At 48.2% G+C, this 19,461-nt stretch overlaps 1 protein-coding gene across 4 annotated transcripts in view; it reads left to right on the forward strand.

The window, feature by feature from the left end:
* The window catches only part of LOC144116035 (solute carrier family 22 member 4-like), a 211,713-nt gene that overhangs the window by 131,651 nt on the left and 60,601 nt on the right, over positions 1 to 19,461 (forward strand). For all 4 annotated transcript variants that reach the window (XM_077650698.1, XM_077650701.1, XM_077650699.1 and 1 more), the window contains 2 exons: positions 971 to 1,125; positions 2,325 to 2,493. In XM_077650698.1, coding sequence (XP_077506824.1) covers positions 971 to 1,125; positions 2,325 to 2,493 — 324 coding nt within the window. The remainder of the gene's footprint in view (positions 1 to 970; positions 1,126 to 2,324; positions 2,494 to 19,461) is intronic.

Raw genomic sequence — 19,461 nt, forward strand, 5'->3', positions numbered from 1 at the left:
GACAGAAATCAACTCGCCCAACAAGTTATCTTGTCGGTGGTGTTTAGGGGCCGACATGCTGAACCTGATCACTCGTAACTACGGTTGATGACTGTTCACGCCTGTAGTTTTCGGAAATCGTGACAGCCTGCGTATACTCCGTAGCCAAGCCACTGGCAACTCCTTTACACCACGTTGATGAAGTTCACTGGTCACTGACCATGGTCTAAACTAGAAGGACGTGAATCAGCACCTCGTGTAGATTTTAGTTAGAATGCACGGAGACGTCCGGGGTGGCAGTACAGAAAGGCCACTGGACCTCAGATGAACGTTATAGCCAGATTGAGAGAAAAAATCAGGGTACTGTAAAGAGCAACAATGAGGGAGGTGCGCCTGAGAAAACGAGCTCGAATCGGTGATGTGTAAGAGGAAATAAAGAGGAGAAAATAATACTGGGCAGAACGCAGTGACACTTTTGGGCAACATGGTGGCGCAGCATAAACGTATCCTGGAGTGGCAGAGACATTATTCAATTTGCACGGGGCGGTGTAAGGTACGCACGCGAGTGGGCCTAGCTGAATGATGTTGATGGCGTTGATCATGGGACCAAGGTCGCGTTTCTGCTTCCTCGTGTTCACGAGCCGGCCGCAGCTGATGTTCAAAATTTTTCAAACCGCGCTTCAGAACTAGGACAGAGAAAGAGAGGGTAAACGCACACACACGGCGCTGAATTTACAACTGAATTTTAATATAACTAAGCAAGTCACTTTATACATACACGAGGCCTGCGTGCTTGCACACAGTCAAACACAGTAAAACCGTCTGAATAAAATTCATTTGTAAGTTCAGTGCCGTGTGTGTACCCTAACGTTCGCTGCATGGTTCTCAAGCGCTATCATGAATGAACACCAGATCTTTTGCAGCTGATGTAGCGCCACAGCCACACACGTGTAGTACCATGCAAACGCTGTGCCGCTCTTGGAATTTGCAGGTGCGGCCGACGGCCAGCCATCATCGCTACGACACTTCTCTCTTTGGGGTCGGGAGTGGCTACGGCGTTCTCTGGCTCTTTCCCATTTTTCAACGCATTTCGGTTCCTCGCCTCGATGGGTCACGGAGGACTCACCAACATTGCTTACACACTCGGTAAGGCTGCGCGCCTGTGGCAGTGCTGGCCGCGCGCTACTTTTTGGAAGTGAAATATGGACTGATTGCCAACGGCTTAGTACTCCCTTCTGTGATCAGAATCCCGTCAAAACTATAACTTGCCTTCAAAGTGGGTGCTGCAGCGAATACTAAATGTCTTTTGGCATTTGAACGTCCATTGTCATGCGAACGAGACCTGTCTAGCGTGTTATATATATGGTCATGAGCCACCTCCTTTTGTGGAGGGATTATTGGTCTTGGTCGCAGCGTTCGATTCCACAGAAACCACTGCCTAATGAGCATACGACGCCGTTCTTACACCACGGGCTCTTTGTATGCTTCACATTTGCCAGGTTGTTTCTAGACTGAAAAAGGCAGCAGCGGATTTTTTCGCTGTGGTGACATAAGCATGCAGCTGAACAGAAGAGGAATGATTTTAGAATGGCAGGAGACTGACAACCTTTTAAAGTCATAAGTGCGCCGGAGAATGAGACACGCGTCGCCACTCGCTGTGTCGGAAGCTACGCCACGATAAATGCTGTCCGAGGGGCACTTTGTGTGACAATCACTTTATGGCGGACGCCAAAATACGGCGGGGTGATCATGGCACCACTTTAAGCCTTGTCATTGCAATAGCGTACTGTCAGCATGCCACTGAATAAATAGATAAAAGTATTTCATTAGATGTCAACCGACCCCATAAAATTTATACAAACCCAATAGTTTGCGTGGCTGCAAGGCGCTGATCATCAAAAATTACAGCGAGAATTTTGACTTCTTGACACGCCCCATTGATTTCCTATGGCAATCATATCTAGTCGGTCGAACTCAGGAAGCGTAGGCTTTCAGTACCAACATCATCGCGCACCTCCATAAGTCACGCGGTGTTCGCTACTGGCGGTCGACAGATGACGCCAGTTGGCGATGCCCAGGAAAGCTACGTTTAGCTATGGAGTGGTCTGTCATGCCGAGTCCTTCGCTTTCTTATTCACGTACTCCCATGGGCTCGAGCTAGAGATTCACAAGCAGCCCAGCAGCTTCTGGTGCTGGCTCTTAGATATACCAAAACCTAAGAGCCATCAGCTCGTGGAGCTTAATCATCAAATGCATGCCACATGCTGGGAGCTGAGCTCCCCTGCAACGAGAACTCACCCTTTTTTTTGTTGATGCTTCATGCTTACAATGTTTTCTTGCTACAGCAATCGAGTGCGTGGCGCCGGGCAAGCGCGCCATGGTGTCCATGGTTCAGGAGACCGGCTGGGTTCTGGGCCTAATGATCCTGCCAGGAATTGCATACCTGGTCACCAACTGGATCCACATACAGCTCCTTATCAGTGTGCCACTCATCATCATGCTCATCACTGCCTTGTGAGTAGATCCGGCAATCTCAGTGAGCTGACAATGTGAATTCTTCTCACCATCCACTACAGCTCACGTTAAAGGCTTTCATTTTTCCGAACCACACGACATCCAAAGATCTCGCTCCAAGTATCGCTCTGTGCACTCCTATGCTGCGTCTGCCGCTTGAGACACCTGCGTGTGTCTAGCGATACCTGCACTCCGCAGCCAGTCACCGGTGTCTGGCAGGAGGTGGCCTGTAACCTCACCGATATCGTCAGCAGATGGTAATTTTAAGAAGTGTGCGTTGCGCATTCATTTATTTTAATGCAGAACTTAATTCTTGAGGTTCACTTGGCACTTTGCGCGTACGGTTCTTGATATGCACCTTGAATACCTACCTTAGCGCCAGCGCCGCTTCCGACCTGAAAAGCGGCTTCGATGGTAGGACATCTTCGTATCCGAGCATCTTTTGTGCAGCTCTCTTGAGGCAGAAGCGGCGCGTGAAGCCTTGGCGCAACAGCTGCGGTCGCAACTGCTGTAGTTTGTCAAGGCGGCTAGAACTTACACGACTTTCCGCGATAACGTCATTGGCGGTGTTGTGTCCCTTTCTTTTCCACATCTGTGAACAACCTTGACCGTGATTCGCGTGTTGGTCGTCAGCCCCGAGTCTGGAAAGCGTGATTTAAAAAAACATTACAGCCGATTTATTTATTTATTTATTTATTTATTTACAGAATACCTGCGTCGCCTCAAAGGAATTATCGCAGGGGAGACAGTTTGAAAGCAACGTGTTCGTTTCACAGAAAATCAACAAGAACATTAAGCGAAGTTAACATTAAAGTAAAACAAAACAATTAGTGAACATTATTAAAGGTAACAGATTGCGTTGTTAATCGAATGCGAGGTAGGTGCGCTAACACTGCCTACCTCCGCTATATTTTTATGCATTCTCACTCTTCCTAATGCTTCGTTACTAAAGATTCTCGTGCGCGCGATGCGGCGAGCGGCGCAGATCCGAATTCTAGAGAGCGCTGCGCGTACACGCCTGCTGTCCGCGTAGGCTTAGGGCGAATGACGCGAGGGGAGAGAGGCCGAAGTTGAGGGCGCGCGAGCGACAGACAGGAGTAATCCGCACTTGACACCTTTACCATACCCTGTACCGTATTGCCTTTAGCGCTACCGGAGTACCGCCAGCCCGCCCACCGACAATGCGCATGCGCAGATCGCCTCTGCGATCTGGCGCCACGTACCCGGCACCTGCACGCACGCCCGCCTCCCGCATCGTGACCAATCAGCGCATGCTCACTGGCAGTGGGCGTGCTCCGGTACTGCGGTAACGCTAACGGTAATACCCTCTTTACACGGGCAGCCTTAACCATGGTTGAGCTTAACTGTGGTTATAGGACTTAACTATGGTTAGCGCAAACCGTAGTTGTCCGCGCTTACACGCGGTTTAGGCATGTCGGTTAGTGTGACGGAAACCACCATGTGATCACCTCCATTGCGAATTTTTGACTGCACCTATACCAGTGTATTATTCAATACGGTTAGTTTAAAAAGGATAAATGAAAGAAAAAAAAGGTTGTTTATCGCACTACCCCCTGCGGGGCAGAGCTTTGGTTACGCATGTGGCGGACATTAACGAAAAGCAAAAAGAAGTCTACAAACGATGGTTTTAGCTGACTTTTTAGCCGGCATAATAGCCACTTGTAGCCACTACTGTGCTGGGAGCTGTCGTGGGAGCATTGTGCCTCTTTTGATTGCAAGCGCACCTCGTGTACGTGATCAGTGCAGTCACGTGCGGCGTCTAATTGCCTGCTTACGTTCTGTGTGTGCAATATCGTGTATTGTGAGTGTGTCGACATTCAGCATTCAGGCTGCGATGGCTTCACGCGGGCCTGTGGCGGACGGTGGGGACGACGCCGACGTTGAGTTTTGGGCTGTGTTTGCGGCGCATCAGGCAGCACTTCAACGTCTCCGCATGCAGCGGCTTGCTCTGAGCGCCGAAATCGACATGCTGGAAGCGAAAAGTAGGCGTCATCGCAGGCGATCGAAACGCCTTTTGTTGGCGGCGGTTCTTCAATGCACGCGGCAGCGAGCGTTATGGATGTATCCACGCCCAAACTCGTGGTACGAGACGACGCTGCCCCATCTTCCGGACAGCGGCTTCCGCGATAATTTCAGAATGAACCGCCCCACATTTCACTATATTGTGGGCGTTTGCGAGAACATGCGTCGGCAAGACACCAGCATGCGAAAGGCAATCGCTCTGGAAAAACGCGTGGCGATTGGCCTTTACCGCCTCGCAACGTCAGCTGAAGAGCGGACTGTAGCGAACCTTTTTGGCGTGAGCCCTGCCTCTGTGAACATGATTATTCGCGAGTTCTGCGCCGTAATTGTGAACAACTTGGAAGCTCAACTTGTGTGTTTCCCGAAGTTGCATGAATTGCAGGAGCACATGCGCCAGTTCGCTGCAGTTTGTGGCTTTCCTCAAGGTGTTGGTGCCCTGGATGGCTGCCACATCGAGGTGTGTCCTCCAATGGAAGAGGCGGGAGATTATTTTAACTATAAAGAATGGTACAGCATCATCCTCCTCGCTGTGGTTGACCGCAGGTACAAGTTTTTGTACACCAACAGTGGGAGTCCTGGCAGAAATAATGACTCTGCAGTGTTTCAAATCTCACGACTTCCGCGTATTTTAGACAGTGACCTGTTTCAATTAGAAACAAGGACAATTCAAGGGGTGCAAGTTGGCCCAGTGCTTCTTGCTGACCAAGCGTTCGCCCTGCAGAGGAATGTAATGAAGCCCTACTCCTTTCCTGGAACTGCTGGGTCGCCCGCACAGACCTTCAACTACCATCTGTCAAGTGCCAGACGTGTCGTAGAAAATGCGTTTGGACGTGTTAAGGCACGCTTCAGAATGCTGTTGAAGGGCCTCGAGTGCAGTATTCACAATGTGAACATTGTGGTCCGAGCTGCTTGTGTGCTACACAATGTCTGCGAGCAATTCAGTGATGGGTGTGATGCAGGATGGCTGAGTGCGGTGCAAAGTGCAAACGAAAGGCGTCCCCAACCAGTATATACGAGTAGCCGATTAGAGCCGTCAGGAGTAGCAATAAGGAATGCCCTGGCGAACCACCTTGCAGGCAACTGAAGCATTTTGCATAAATCTGGCAAATCTGGCATAAGGTGGCACAATCTTTAGCTTTTCGCGAGAGCTACAAAAACAGACGCTTAGTTTTTTGCTGATCAGCAGAGATTTGGTTGTTTCATTACCAGTTTATAAAAGAAGAGCGTCCACTTCTGAACAGACCATAGCAAAGTTAAGAAAAAAGTGACAACAGATGTGAATGGTAATGTATGCATATTCAAATAACCTAAAATGAGTGATATCACAAGACATTGTTGTAAGACTGGACACGGGCTTTAGAATCTTCAGACGCTGGCGCTCAACGAATAAGACGACGAGAAGCGCCAAACACTCCGAAGCTCGTGCGTTCTCTGGACTGAACGCGGTCTCTGATCTGTGCCTGGATGGTTCCGCTGGTTGTTCGTGACGCTGTGCTTATTACTGTGCTGTGCTCTTATTACTGTGCTGTGCTGTGGTGTGCTGTGTGTGCTGCATTAGTAGTGTGCTGTGTTCTTATTACAAGTGGTGGAGGTGCCAACGATCCCTCGCCCTGGAGCTTCGCACCCGCGCATTGCCTACCACCTACGGTCGCGGCCCTCACCTGCTGCCCGTCTACAGGCCACCTACCCGGCAGTTAGAACCCCAGCGACCTGCAACCCCACCTTACCGTCCGGTTGCCCGCCCCCGATCACAGCTGCAGCCACTCAACCCGTGGTGCACACAAGACAACCGCACTATTTGCTACGCCTGTGGCTTCGCTGGTCATGTGGCTCGTTTGTGTCGCAGTCGTGACCACCGTCCCTACGATTATAGGCGTGAGCCGACGTACGACCTTGCACCGTCGTCCTCGCCTGCGTGACACTTGCCGCCTCCGGATTCTTCTTCTCCTCGTTACCATCCCCGCTCCCACCGCTCGCCGTCTCCTGGCCGTCGTTTCCGTTCCCCAATGCTCCGTCGCCAACCCACCGTCCACGCGGAAAACTAACCACCGCAGTTCCGGAGGCAAGAACTGCGTCACCAGCGGCTAACTCAAGACCTGTTTCTGCGCCTGCCAATATTATTACCGTTTTCGTTGAAGGAGTCGCCGTCGAAGCACTTGTTGACACTGGCGCAGCCGTTTCGGTTCTCAGTCACACCCTCTGTCGCAGACTAAAAAAAGTGACGATGCCCCTTCCTCCCGTTTCTCTCCGGATGGCCAGCGCTCAGGACATTCGACCGTTAGCCGCCTGCACCGCCCGCCTGCTCATCGGCAACGTTCCCTACACAATCGAGTTCATTGTCCTCGCCCGCTCCTCTCATGACGTTATCCTTGGTTGGGACTTCCTCTCCTCACATCACCCTGTTATTGACTGCGCCCGTGCTCAGCTTGACTTGTCGCCCTACAGTGACGCCCCCTTGGACGTAACCGGTGCTGCAGCCGCTACTGTGGTCGTCTCAGAGGACACAGACGTTCCACCTTTCTCTTCAGTGCTGGTGCCTCTTTCTTGTGCGGTGCTCTCAGATGCAACTGTGACTTATACCCCCTATTTACGATGCGCTGACCAAAAGTCTGTTTTGCTGCCTAATGCTGTGTTGACAATTGTTCGTGGCTCCAGCGCTATTTATGTGGCCAACCCGTTCTCCTGCCCTACCACTTTACTCCGTGGCCAATCGCTTGGTAACGTTGCTGTTCTCGATCCCGCCTCTGCATACCCCCTCGTCGTTAGCACGGCCGGCCTTCACGTCAGCGCCATTACGCCTGTTCCCATCACGAATCAGTCGTGTGTCGATATTTTTCACCATTCCGTCGACGCCGCCCTGACGTCTACTCAACGAGACCAGCTTGTAGCCGTTCTGCAGCGTTTTAAAGCTTCGTTTGACTACCGGCAACCTTCCTTGGGCCACACCACCTCCGTTACCCACTGTATTGACACTGGAACGCATGCCCCTTTGCGCCAACGTCCGTACCGCGTGTCAGCCTCTGAGCGCAACATCATTGACGCCCAGGTGACCGACATGCTCCAGAGTCACGTGATACAACCGTCTCACAGCCCGTGGGCATCGCCAGTGGTTAAGAAAAAAGACAGAGGCCGATCGCCCAAAAACTGCATTCGTCACACCCGAGGGGCTCTATGAATTTAATGTCATGCCCTTCGGCCTCTGCAATGCACCCGCCACATTCGAGTGCATGATGGACAACATACTCCAAGGGCTCAAATGGCACACATGCCTTTGTTATCTAGACAACGTTGTAATCTTTTCCTCGGACTTTCTGTCTCGCCTCCAGCGCCTCGAGGCTGTTCTTCGCTGCCTGGCCGACGCTGGCCTCGAACCTAATTTGAAAAAGTGCCGCTTCGGAGCTCGGCAGCTCACCATTCTCTGTCATGTCGTGTCGAAAGATGGCGTTCTCCCAGACCCGGCCAAGTTGCGAGCTGTGGCTGAATTTCGAAAGCCACTTCTGTAAAAGACCTCCGCAGCTTCGTCGGCCTCTGCTCCTACTTCCGCCGCTTTGTCCGCAATTTTGCCACTATCGTCGACCCCCTGAACAAGCTCCTTTCCAGCCACGACCTTTCGGCCTGGTCGCCAGCCTGTGATGAAGCGTTTACGACACTCCGTCGCCTCCTCACCACTCCACCAATTTTGCGTCACTTCGACCCTCGTTCTCCGACGGAACTCCACACCGATGCCAGCAGCGTCGGCCTCGGTGCAGTACTCGCGCAACGCAAGCAAGGCTTTGACGAATACGTTGTCGCTTACGCTAACTGGACACTCACAAAAGCTGTAGCCAACTATTCTGTCACCGAGAAGGAGTGTTTAGCCATCCTTTAGGCGATTGTCAAAATTCGCCCCTATCTGTACGGGCGCCCTTTTGACGTTGTCACCGATCACCACGCCCTCTGCTGGCTGTCCTCTTTGAAAGATCCCTCTGGTCGACTGGCGCGATGGGTTCTGCGACTCCAAGAGCACGACATTCGCGTTATCTATTGTTCCGGCCGCAAACATGCCGATGATGATGCCCTCTTACGTTCCCCTGTACCATCTGAGGCAGCGCCTTGTATATCCGCCCTGCCTTCTTTGAAGTTTGAGTTCGCTGATATGGCTTCCGAGCAATGCAAAGGCCCGTGGATCATTTGCCTTTTTGATCTCCTATCTGGCCAATCGTCTCGAACTCCTTCCCATGCTCTCCGTCGTGAGTCCCACCATTTCGCCATCCGAGACGAGCTTCTTTACCGCCGCAACTATCTCCCGGATGGTCGCAAGTGGTTTCTCGTCATTCCGACACATCTGCGCTCCTTCATTTGCTCTTCCTACTACGATGATCCCCAGTGTGCCCATGCCGGATTCTTGAAGACTTTCATCCATCTACGACAGCGGTACTACTGGCGTGGGATGGCCCATTACGTCTGCCAGTACGTTCAGTCCTGCACTGCATGCCAGCGACGGAAACATCCACGTCGCCGACCCACCGCTCCTATACAGCCGCTGCCTTGCCCAGTACAGCCCTTCGAGCGTGTTGGCATCGACCTCTATGGCCCTCTTCCCAGCACATCAACCGGGAACCGCTGGATCATCGTTGCCATCGACCACCTTACACGTTACGCTGAAACATCGCCTTTACCATCCGCTACAGCCCACGACATTGCATCCTTCATTCTCCATCGCATCATTCTTCGCCATGGTGCGCCCAAAGAGCTGCTCAGTGATAGAGGTCCGGCCTTCCTCTCAGAAGTTGTAGAAGCTCTCCTTCAGGAATGCAACGTTGTTCACCGCACCAGCTCCGCATACCATCCCCAGACAAATGGCATGGTTGAGCGTTTTAATCGCACCCTCGGCGACATGCTGGCCATGTATGTTGCTTCCGACCATTGTAACTGGGACCGCGTTCTCCCTTTTGTCGCATACGCTTATAACTCCGCTGCTCAAGCCACCACCGGATTCTCTCCGTACTTTCTCCTGTACGGCCGTGAGCCTTCTTGCACAATGGACACCATTCTACCTTACCGCCCTGATGCTTCCGAATTTACAACTCTTTCTGAAGCCGCAACTTATGCCGAAGAATGCCGACAGCTTGCCCGGTCCTTCACTTCTCACGCCCAGCAGCAGCAGAAAAGCACCTGTGATCCCCCTGCACTTCCTCCCGCTTACCTTCCTGACTCTTTGGTCTGGCTCTGTGTACCCTCCTCAGGTCCCGGCCTTTTGTCCAAACTTGTTAGCAAGTACCAGGGACCCTACCGTATTCTTCAGCAGACATCCCCCGTCAATTACCTCATCGAACCCCTTACGCCATCCTCTGATCATCGCCGCCGAGGCCGCGAAATTGTCCACACGACCCGCCTCAAACCTTACTACAACCCCGCCGTCGTCACATCGCCCTAGGCTGCCAGGATGGCGCCCTTTCGCCCTGGGGGAATTGTAAGACTGGACACGGGCTTTAGAATCTTTAGACGCTGGCGCTCAACGAAGAAGACGACGAGAACCGCGGAACACTGTGAAGCTCGAGCGCCGAACGCTCGGTCGCTCGTGCGTGCTCTGGACTAAACGCGGTCTCTGATCTGTGCCTGGACGGTTCCGCTGGTTGTTCGTGACGCTGTGCTTATGACTGTGGTGTGCTGTGTATGCTGTATTAGTAGTGTGCTATGTTCTTATTACATTGTTTACATATAAATTACACAAAACTGGCAACAAAACTGAACTCCGATGTTGACCAGATTGTAAAATACTTGAGCTAAAGTAGTAACCTGTTTGAATGACCTGAGCATAGCTACAAAGGTAGTTGCAAAAAAAAATAAATACAATTTGTCACAAATCTTTCATATCCTGTGTTTTGCACTGTGCTTTCTATTCTTAAATACTCTGAAAGCAACAGTGATGTTACTGGTTACCTGCACCCACTGCTTATTCACATACTACTCTTGTAGTGCATATGCATGCTTACTGCTTTGAAGTTATGCCTGTAAAATATCGGTATTATGGCTGCAGGGCAGTGCGCACACCCGTTTGCGAACCTTGGTGAGCCTCTGTGCACTTCTCGAACAGAGGGGCTTGACGTCCCGTCTGTTTTGCATCAAGTAGTGCCGTGCAGTGACCGAACGCTCCGCGTGTGCAATCTCGGACGATTAACATCTGGGCACCCTGCTGCAGCTGTTGTGTGCAAACTGTTGTGCGCGTGTTTTTCCGTTCTTTTATTAACTCTGCACGCGTGCGACTTGTACAAATGTATTATGTAAATAGTGTATTTATCACCTCATCCCCTATCCTTTCTTACTGTCCGCTCACCTCTTTCATTTCATTTCTTCAAACTGCCTGCTGTCCTGTATTTCCGCTGCCCCAGCTCAGGTGCTTCAGTATCGATGACAGATACCGGGGCTGGCAAAAATCTTTTACCTTCCTTTTTGTTAATTTTAAAATAAACACTTACTGCTTATCACATGCTGTTGTATCATGAATGCAAACCAACAAATAATGAGCATTCATAATGAATGTTCAGTTTATTTATTTAAAATATCCCCAAAGGCCCTCATTCGAGGTTATTACACGGGGGGAGTGGAAGTGGGTACAAGGCATTGTTTCAAGGTTATAATAATGCACTAATCCAAACCGGTGAAATCACAAATATCTTTTTTTTATGGTGCAAAGGCATCTATGGCCAAAGAGCGCCATGAGACAAGGTAATTTTCTTTTTCTCAAGGTGGGGTCAAAGACGCATTTCCCAAGCATTTCACCCTAAATAAACCGAGCACCAGAGCAGGGGAAAGCTGGTACCCATTGTATCACCGGTGGGTACCCGGCGGCACTGGGGATCGAACCCCGCACCTCTCGCATACGAGACAGATGCTCAACAACTTGGCCACCGCTGTGGTTTCACAAATATCAATGAAAAATAGACATCCACATGAAGAGTCTGAACAATGCACATAGCAGCAGAATTTTAGGAACAGATAACAGCACCGCAAGGAAAAGACAACGCCGGAAAAAGTGCGCTGAAGTACATATGAAAAATAAAAGAAGTCAAGGCAGAAGACAGTACGCAGAAAAAAAACCTTTTTAGTTGTTAAAAAATGCGTGATTAAGGTGTTGGAACTTACTTAGGCCGCATATGGCAATGTGTGATGGTAAAGATCAGTTATTGTGCAGGGTAAAAAAGAATATGCATAATGGGATGACTGGTAGTTAATGTGTTTAACTTTGTGAGGATGATCACGACATGGAAAGGTAATAGGCAGTGGCTGAAAGAATTCACCATGAAGGAAAGGATGGTGATAAAGGTTACGGAAAGTGATAGGCAGGAAATTTTCTTACTCGGCTGTAAACTTAAATGAGGTGACACTGGTGTAACATGAATAATCAGAAAAGATGAATCACGCAGCACGGTTTTGCAAGGCTTTGATGTTACTTATGATATAAGTCTGATGAGGATCCCAAATGGCAGACGTGTATGAAGAGCCTCGGACTGAATAATGTGGTATGCGCAAGATTTTTTTACTTGTGTTGCGGCCTCTCAAATTATGTTTGAGAAGTCCGAAAGTACGATCAGCGGAGGCAAGAGTGAGATTAATTTGATGATTCCATGAAAAGTTGGACTGAAGGTTCACGCCAAGATACTTGTAACTTGTGGCGAGTTCTACACTATAGCTATGAAGAGAGTAGGTGGTAGGAACATGTGGCTTGTTGGTGAATTACATGACCTTAGGTTTGGAAAGATTTAATGGCATTAACCAATTAGAACACCATGTCCTTATCGCTCCTAGATCAGACTGCAGTAATTGGTTGTCAGCTTTGCAGGTTATACATCGATAAAGCACACAATCATAAGCAAATAGCCTGATTATAGACGTCACGTAACTGGGTAAATCATTAATATAGATGAGAAAAAGTAAACTGCCTTCCAGACGTAACATTAGCAAAACATGAGTTTGAGTTGTTAACTGCTGTGAACTCGATTTTAGATGAGAGGACATATGCTATCTATGCAATAATATATGGGTGAATGTTCAGTTGTGAAAGTTTAACAACCTTTGGTGAGGAATGCAATCAAATGCTTAAGAAAAATCGAAAAATATTGCTTCAACTAGAAAACCAGCGTCAGTCAGTGCATGTATGTCGTAAATAAAACCGGCAAGTTGGGTGTCGCATGAGTAGCCCTTGCGAGAACAGCACTGATGATCGAAGATAATGCTACGATCGTCAAGGTAGTTGATGATACGAGTATGTATGATATTTACTGCATTTACTGGTCATTTTACTTGAGGGGATGCTTGTAGCGCGACAAAAAACAGACAAGTGACAGAAGACGATTGGGACAAGTGCTACACTAAACTCGTTTTATTGAAAGTTCGATGGCACACATTTATACAATTTCTTTTTTCCTTCAAGAACACAATCACCAGAACACTCATGCGAATGACACACAAATTTCACACGCTTGCATCAGATCAGGCTATCTAAAAGCTTATACTCGTTAGAGTACATCTTCACCGAAGGGCTGCTGACGCAGTCCGACCTTCTTTTTAGCACCTGATGTAGAAAAATACATAACCTGTAGTAATCAAAATTTATATATACAATCAACTCGTATCATGTTACATGCAGTAAAGTATGCATAGTTGTGTGCATTGGCTGTATATTCGCTACATGAAGGATTACTTTTTCTGAAGAAGTAGAACTTTGTTTTAGTTGTACCCCAGACTAACATGCAATAATTTATATATGAAGAAACAAGGCATGATATATTTGGAGTTTAGCAGTTTGAGGAAGGATCATTCGGCAACGTGACAATATTCCAGTAACAGCTGAAAGCTTTCGCAGGTAGTCTGCATGACTGTCCCACAGTAGATGAGAGGAGAAATAAACACCAAGGGTTTTATGTTTCATTTCAGTTTATTTACTTCTTGCTACAGAGCAGTGGGCCCCGGGAAAAAATGCCGTAGCTTGACAAGCTCCCAAACCCCACAACATCCAGCAACAGTGGCACCATTGGTCACATGCAAACAAGAAAGGCATACATAAACCTAAGGCATAATTTACAATCCATGAATGAATAGTGGAAACACAAACTAAGCGCGCAATATAGCATAAAGAGCAAGTGATATACAAAATTCAAAGCATGCACTGGAAGCATGATTTAAACATTCTGTATGCAGATTATAGCACTTAATTTCACAGCAGTGAACACATTGACAACGTATAAAAAAGAACAATTTTCAACATACATGAATGAAGACAAAATGATTGGCGTGCTGTCGGGTTACGCTAAGCTTTCAACGAACCTGCATATTTCGACCATATATGTAACAGCCACAAACCATAAAAAAAGAGAATTATTTAGTGAAAGAACGCCCAGAGGTCAGCATTGCTGCATTTATTAATGTCAATGCCTGCATCAAAGAGGCGGTTGAGTAGTGCGGGTAGATAATATCTAAGCATCTGTATCCCGTAGTTAGTTCGTGGCGTGTTAAGGTTGTAGTGCCGCAGACGGCTTAGCGGGTATGTAGGTACAAGGAGCTCAAGCTTAGCGATTTGAGATATTGTTGAAATTTTGTCCTAAGTTTCCTGTTTGTAGCGCAAGGACAGACGTATATCAAAGAGACTAAATATTCTCGGCACGTTACTATTGTGAAAAAGGGCTGCGGAAGGATAGTCATAAGGTTGGTTAAAAACAATTCTTAAGGCCTTCTTCTGAAGGAGGTAAATATTTTGAAGAGTGGTCTTTGGAGCAGCTCCCCAAACTAGGTTTCTCTTCAAAGCACTTAAGAACAGAGGTAAACAGTTCTTTGTGGGGAATAGAATAGTAGAGATCTTCAACGTCTATGGCGGCAGCCAACTCTACCGGCACCAGCCCTTTCCTTATGCAATACGCCAAGCGTCTTGCCTTGCATGTCGTCCAAGTGATGTGGGTGATTAACACAGACTCTTGCGATGGAGAGGAAAACACGAAAGAAGGGCCACTGTACTAGAAATGAAGTTCAATAAAACTTTTTGCTGGGCAAGTTGGTTCATTTTTCTTGAGGCGATGCTTGTAGCGCGACAAAAAGCAGACAAGGCACAGAGATGAACGGGACAAGCGCTACTCTCAACTAGTTTAATTGAAAGATCGATCGAACATATTTACATAGTTTCCTTTTTCCTTCAAGAACACAATCACCAGAACGCTCATGCGAATGGCACACAAATTTCACACGCCTGCATCAGATCAGGCTATCTAAAAACATACTCGTCAGAGTACATCTTCACCGAAGGGCTGCTGATGCAGTCCGGCCCTTTCTTTTTGATATGGAACGCCTATATCAGTTCCCGCCTATATCAGTTCCCGCCAATGACCTCTGTCTTTTTTAGGAATGACGAGCATTTGCAAGACTTGCGGTGAACTACCGGATTCGTTCCACTCCCATTCTCGACGCATTTTTCATGCTCGCACTAACACGGGAACTGATAGAGGCGTTCCATATCAAAAAAAAAGGGTTGGAGTGCGCCACCAGCCCTTCGGTAAAGATGTACTCTAACGAGCATAGGTTTTTAAATAGCCTGATGTGATGCGTGTGAAATTTGTGTGTCATTCGCATGAGTGTTCTGGTGATTGTGTTCTTGAAGGAAAAGGGAAATTGTATAAATGAGTGCGATTGACCTTCCACAAAATACTAGTTGAGAGTAGCACTTGTCCCGTTCGACATCTGTCCCTTGTTTGTTTTTTGTCGCGCTACAAGCATCCCTTCAAGTAAAATGAACCAACTTGCCCAGCAAAAAGTTTTATTGAATTACCTGTCATTATTTTCTTTATCCTCTTTAGATTTCATGTACTTGTCTAACAGCCGAACCAAGCTGGCGTTAATATCATTGCCCTCTTGTGTAATTCTAAGCATTTTCTTTCTAAATTTGTGGGCCCTTTTCTCCGCTTTCACCGCCTGTGCGGCTTCGTCTTTATGAAGCGCAAGAAGCTGGTGCACAACGGAACTGCTGTCCCGCTTGCGTCGGCTTCTGCCGCCTCCACTTGTTCCACCTCGGTTGCTGCAGCCCATAGTTCCACTCGTACTGGGTAGCACAGCCAGGGGAGACGTGCTCAGCAGTTGGGGGTCCGCTCTGTCTCCGAGGGGCTCGTCTTCCCCTGACGCCAGTACCTCGGCAGTGCCTGGCACCTCAGTGACGACTGGCAGCTGCACACGACCAAACATAGTATATTGCATTTTTCATCTTCCCAGGTGAATGGTCAAAGTTGCCGTAATAGTATGCAATCATCAGCTGCCCCAACCTATGCCAGCTAGAACAAAGGGACAGTTCAAATCTTTTATCTGCATATAACTGCATAGATATATTATTGAAGAACTTAACACAGTCTAGTAGCTGCATAGATATATTATTGAAGAACTTAATTATAGAGTCTAGCAAAAACTAATCACTGAACAGCAATAATGAATAGCATGTTTAAAATCAATGAGACATCGATAGTGTCATTGGTAATATATAACCAGTCTTGTACACGTTGCATAAAATAAGTTACCAACTACAATTACAATAACTCCATCTGAAATGTAACTGATTACAGTGGTCAATTACCGCCCAAGTATGGCTAAACGGCTCTGTTCCTGAGACCTGGAAATTGGCCACTGTGATCCCAATTACAAAAGCAGGGAAGCCACCGACGGATCTTGGCAACTTCCGGCCTATTTCTCTAAAATCAACACTGTGCAAGCTCACAGAGTTATTTTAGCCGCACGACTGAGCGGCTAACATTATTATATATGTTACAATAATAACGCGGCTCAATTATTATATATGTTGATGTCAGTATCCAGGGCTGTGTAACAACAACTACAGTTTACTGTCCCTGCAAGCCTGCACTAGACAAGACGGTCAGGTTTCGATTTGCGGAACCTTCTTCCTTCTGTGCTGAGCTGGTTGCTATACAAGACTGGCTTCCCTCTGTAGCAGCAGTTACCTTGCTTCCCTACAGCCCACATTATCATCCGCACTGACGCCCTTGAAGCAATACGTCTACTCCGACGCGTCAGCCGCAGCCCAGAAATCTGCCAGAATATACATCGCCTGGTGGCTCGCATCCCGCAAGCCATTCGAATTGAGTGGGTCCCACGTGACCTAATCAATTCACAAAGCTTTGCAGATTCTGCAACCTGCTTGCCGACCCTACCCACATCAATGCCTCAATTCCTCAGTATAGGTGATGCTACCCTCCTCACAAGGAACACCTCCGGCGCCACACACGTGCTCTCGTCCCTCAGAGTGCGACAACCCTCCGCCCCACGGTCTTACCCGTGCAGAGGAGATTGTGCTCCGGAGGATCCGGGTAGGGGTTGCCCTCACTCCTGCCGTAACTGGGACGTGGCCTCAATTTCGCCACTTATATCGTTTCTCTTTTCTTCCCAACTCTCCTTATGCCCAGAGGCAATAAACAATGCTATAAAAATAAAGGATAACTGTATAACCCGTAATGTTAGTCTGAAAAAGTAATTGATTACAAAATTACATAAAATGTATTCAATTACAAGTAATAGATTACAAGTAATCAACTACGTACAACTTGGTATATAACCTTGGCAAGAGGCCAAACCAATGAACCAAAGTAGATAGAGATGAGGTGGTAACTGCAGTATGACACTTTGGATTGAACTGCTGTGGGTTAAGAACCTTTTGTTCGCGCTGGCCTGACAACTATGGTTGTACAAGTGTCGTTTTTTTCTGTGCAACCTCTTCCCTCCCTTTTCTACTCAGTTCTCTAGTATCCGCAGCCGGCGTGCCTTGTGCAGTATTCTGTACATTTAAAAAATTCATAGTGATGGAATTCCACAGTGACTGAGCGGTCTAATAATGGGTAATGTTTGAAATTGTAAATTACCTCCAAACTTTCCTCGACCCGCCCATCATCATTGATGGGTAGGCTGCCGAGGAAACTGTGCAGCTGCCAGTAGAACTGCCACGGGACACCAGGAGAGCCAGTGGCAGTTCCAGTTCGTCTCAGCTGCCTGAAAAGATAGAAATGATTTCAATAATAAATGTGCTCTTGGTGATCTCTTTAGGCCATCAAACTTCCTGTGAACACTGGTACTTAAGACAAATGTTACATCAATATGCAACTACCAACTGGCAGGTACTGGTGAAAATGTCACTTAACTGCACCAGTTGGAGCTTTTCAAGTGATTGGTTCAGCTGATAGTATTCTAGCAATATCTGCATAGTAGGCCAGTGAGGCCTAAAGTTATATATTTCAGAAAATCGAGAAATTTGCTGAACTGTTACCTTAGCTGGTAGCCAGAAGTACACGAGCACTCTATAAAGACACCTTAACTCAGAAAAAAAAGAGTGAAATTTTGAAGCACGTGTATTCGGTTCTGCACGCAATGCTTACACTTGAGCGGAAGTTCATTGACTGAGAATTTTGCCTGCCAATCAATCAGTGCAAGTTAAATAGGAGATAAGTAATGATCACAACGCTGACCATGCGTGCTGCCATGCGTGCTGGCGGCTGTATGGCAAGGTCACTATGTACAGCGCTCTGTCAGTTTGAAACAAAAGCTTTGAACGACAACAGCTGCCGCGAAAATGAGAAAGACAAAGTTTGCATGCAGAGCGGTGCATGCACGCGTGCACAAACGAAGACGAAAAGGTGCTTTTCTTTTTTATTAACTCAGTACAGGTGAATAGCCACCCGATTCTTGGCCGATCCCCCAGTGTGGGTATGTGTCATCTTTTGTTAGGCCAACAACTACGCAGTTTACGAAGAAAAAAAACGGACTGGCGCTGTGTCACTTACGCTGCTCCTGTCACAAGGCACTCTTTGTTCAGTTCTTATATGAGTACATACATAATTGAAACATCTTGGGCGCTCGCGAGGTAAACAATACGCGACGACGGCGAAAAGTTTGCACGTTGCTGAACCAACACACTGCTGCCGCACACGTGGGGCTGACGTCGCGCCATAAAAACAGCGCTAGGTGAGCAATGCAATGAGATTAAAGATAGCACTTACCGGTATTTTTTGTTCAGATTATCCATTTTTTGCTTGACCTGCTTTGCAGTGTAGGGGCCTTCGCCCGGCGCTAGCCCGGCGTTCAGCTCCGCCGCCATGGCAGCGTATACACGCGCATTGCGCGTATTTCCCCGCAGAGCGGGTAGCTGATCCTCCCAGATGCGAATCAAAGCCGCTGTTGTTACATCAGGCCAGTTGACACGCCTCTGGGAGGACGATTCCTGCGACACTGCTGCTGCTGCCTCCATGCCTTCAGCGGACGCCGCCATTTTGTCGGTTAAGCGCAAACGGAGGTTAGCCAGCTCGGTTTACGGTAACTACGGTTAGTGGCGTAACTACAGTTTGGCTTTCCGTGTGAGCGCGGCTAACTATAGTTAAGGGTAACCGCAGTTTACTTAACCATGGTTAAGGGTGCCCGTGTAAATGCGGTATAACACGGTATGCTAAAGCTGACTACTTCCAGTGCACGGTGACGGCCACAAGTGCGATGCGCGCCACTCTCTCATTGGCTGCAGCTGTTCGGCCGCACCGCCTTCTCGTTGCGCCGCCTGACGCGCGCGACGCCACCTTCTCTTTCACGCTTCAAGTTCACGGAGACAGAGAGAGCGGCCTCGGACAGACATCGGCGAAATCAGTGATTGCGGCTAGAAGTGTTAGGCCCGTTTCACATGCTGTGAGTTTTGCCGCACCGACACTGCAAATTCGGTGCCGCCGCTGACGCTGCAATGCGATTGCCGCTCATTGTTTTCGCATGCAACGCAGCACCTACGAATTCGTTTGGTTGTGACAACAGGGTTGCTAGATGTCTGCTTATCCAACCTGTGAACTAATGCGACAGTAATGTAACGTGGAATGTGTTTATGTTGTAGTCATGCTCACTGTTAGATACAAGGTAACATTTCGTATCTTT

The sequence above is a fragment of the Amblyomma americanum genome, chromosome 1, assembly GCF_052857255.1.
Source record: "Amblyomma americanum isolate KBUSLIRL-KWMA chromosome 1, ASM5285725v1, whole genome shotgun sequence".
NCBI classification, from domain to species: domain Eukaryota; kingdom Metazoa; phylum Arthropoda; class Arachnida; order Ixodida; family Ixodidae; genus Amblyomma; species Amblyomma americanum.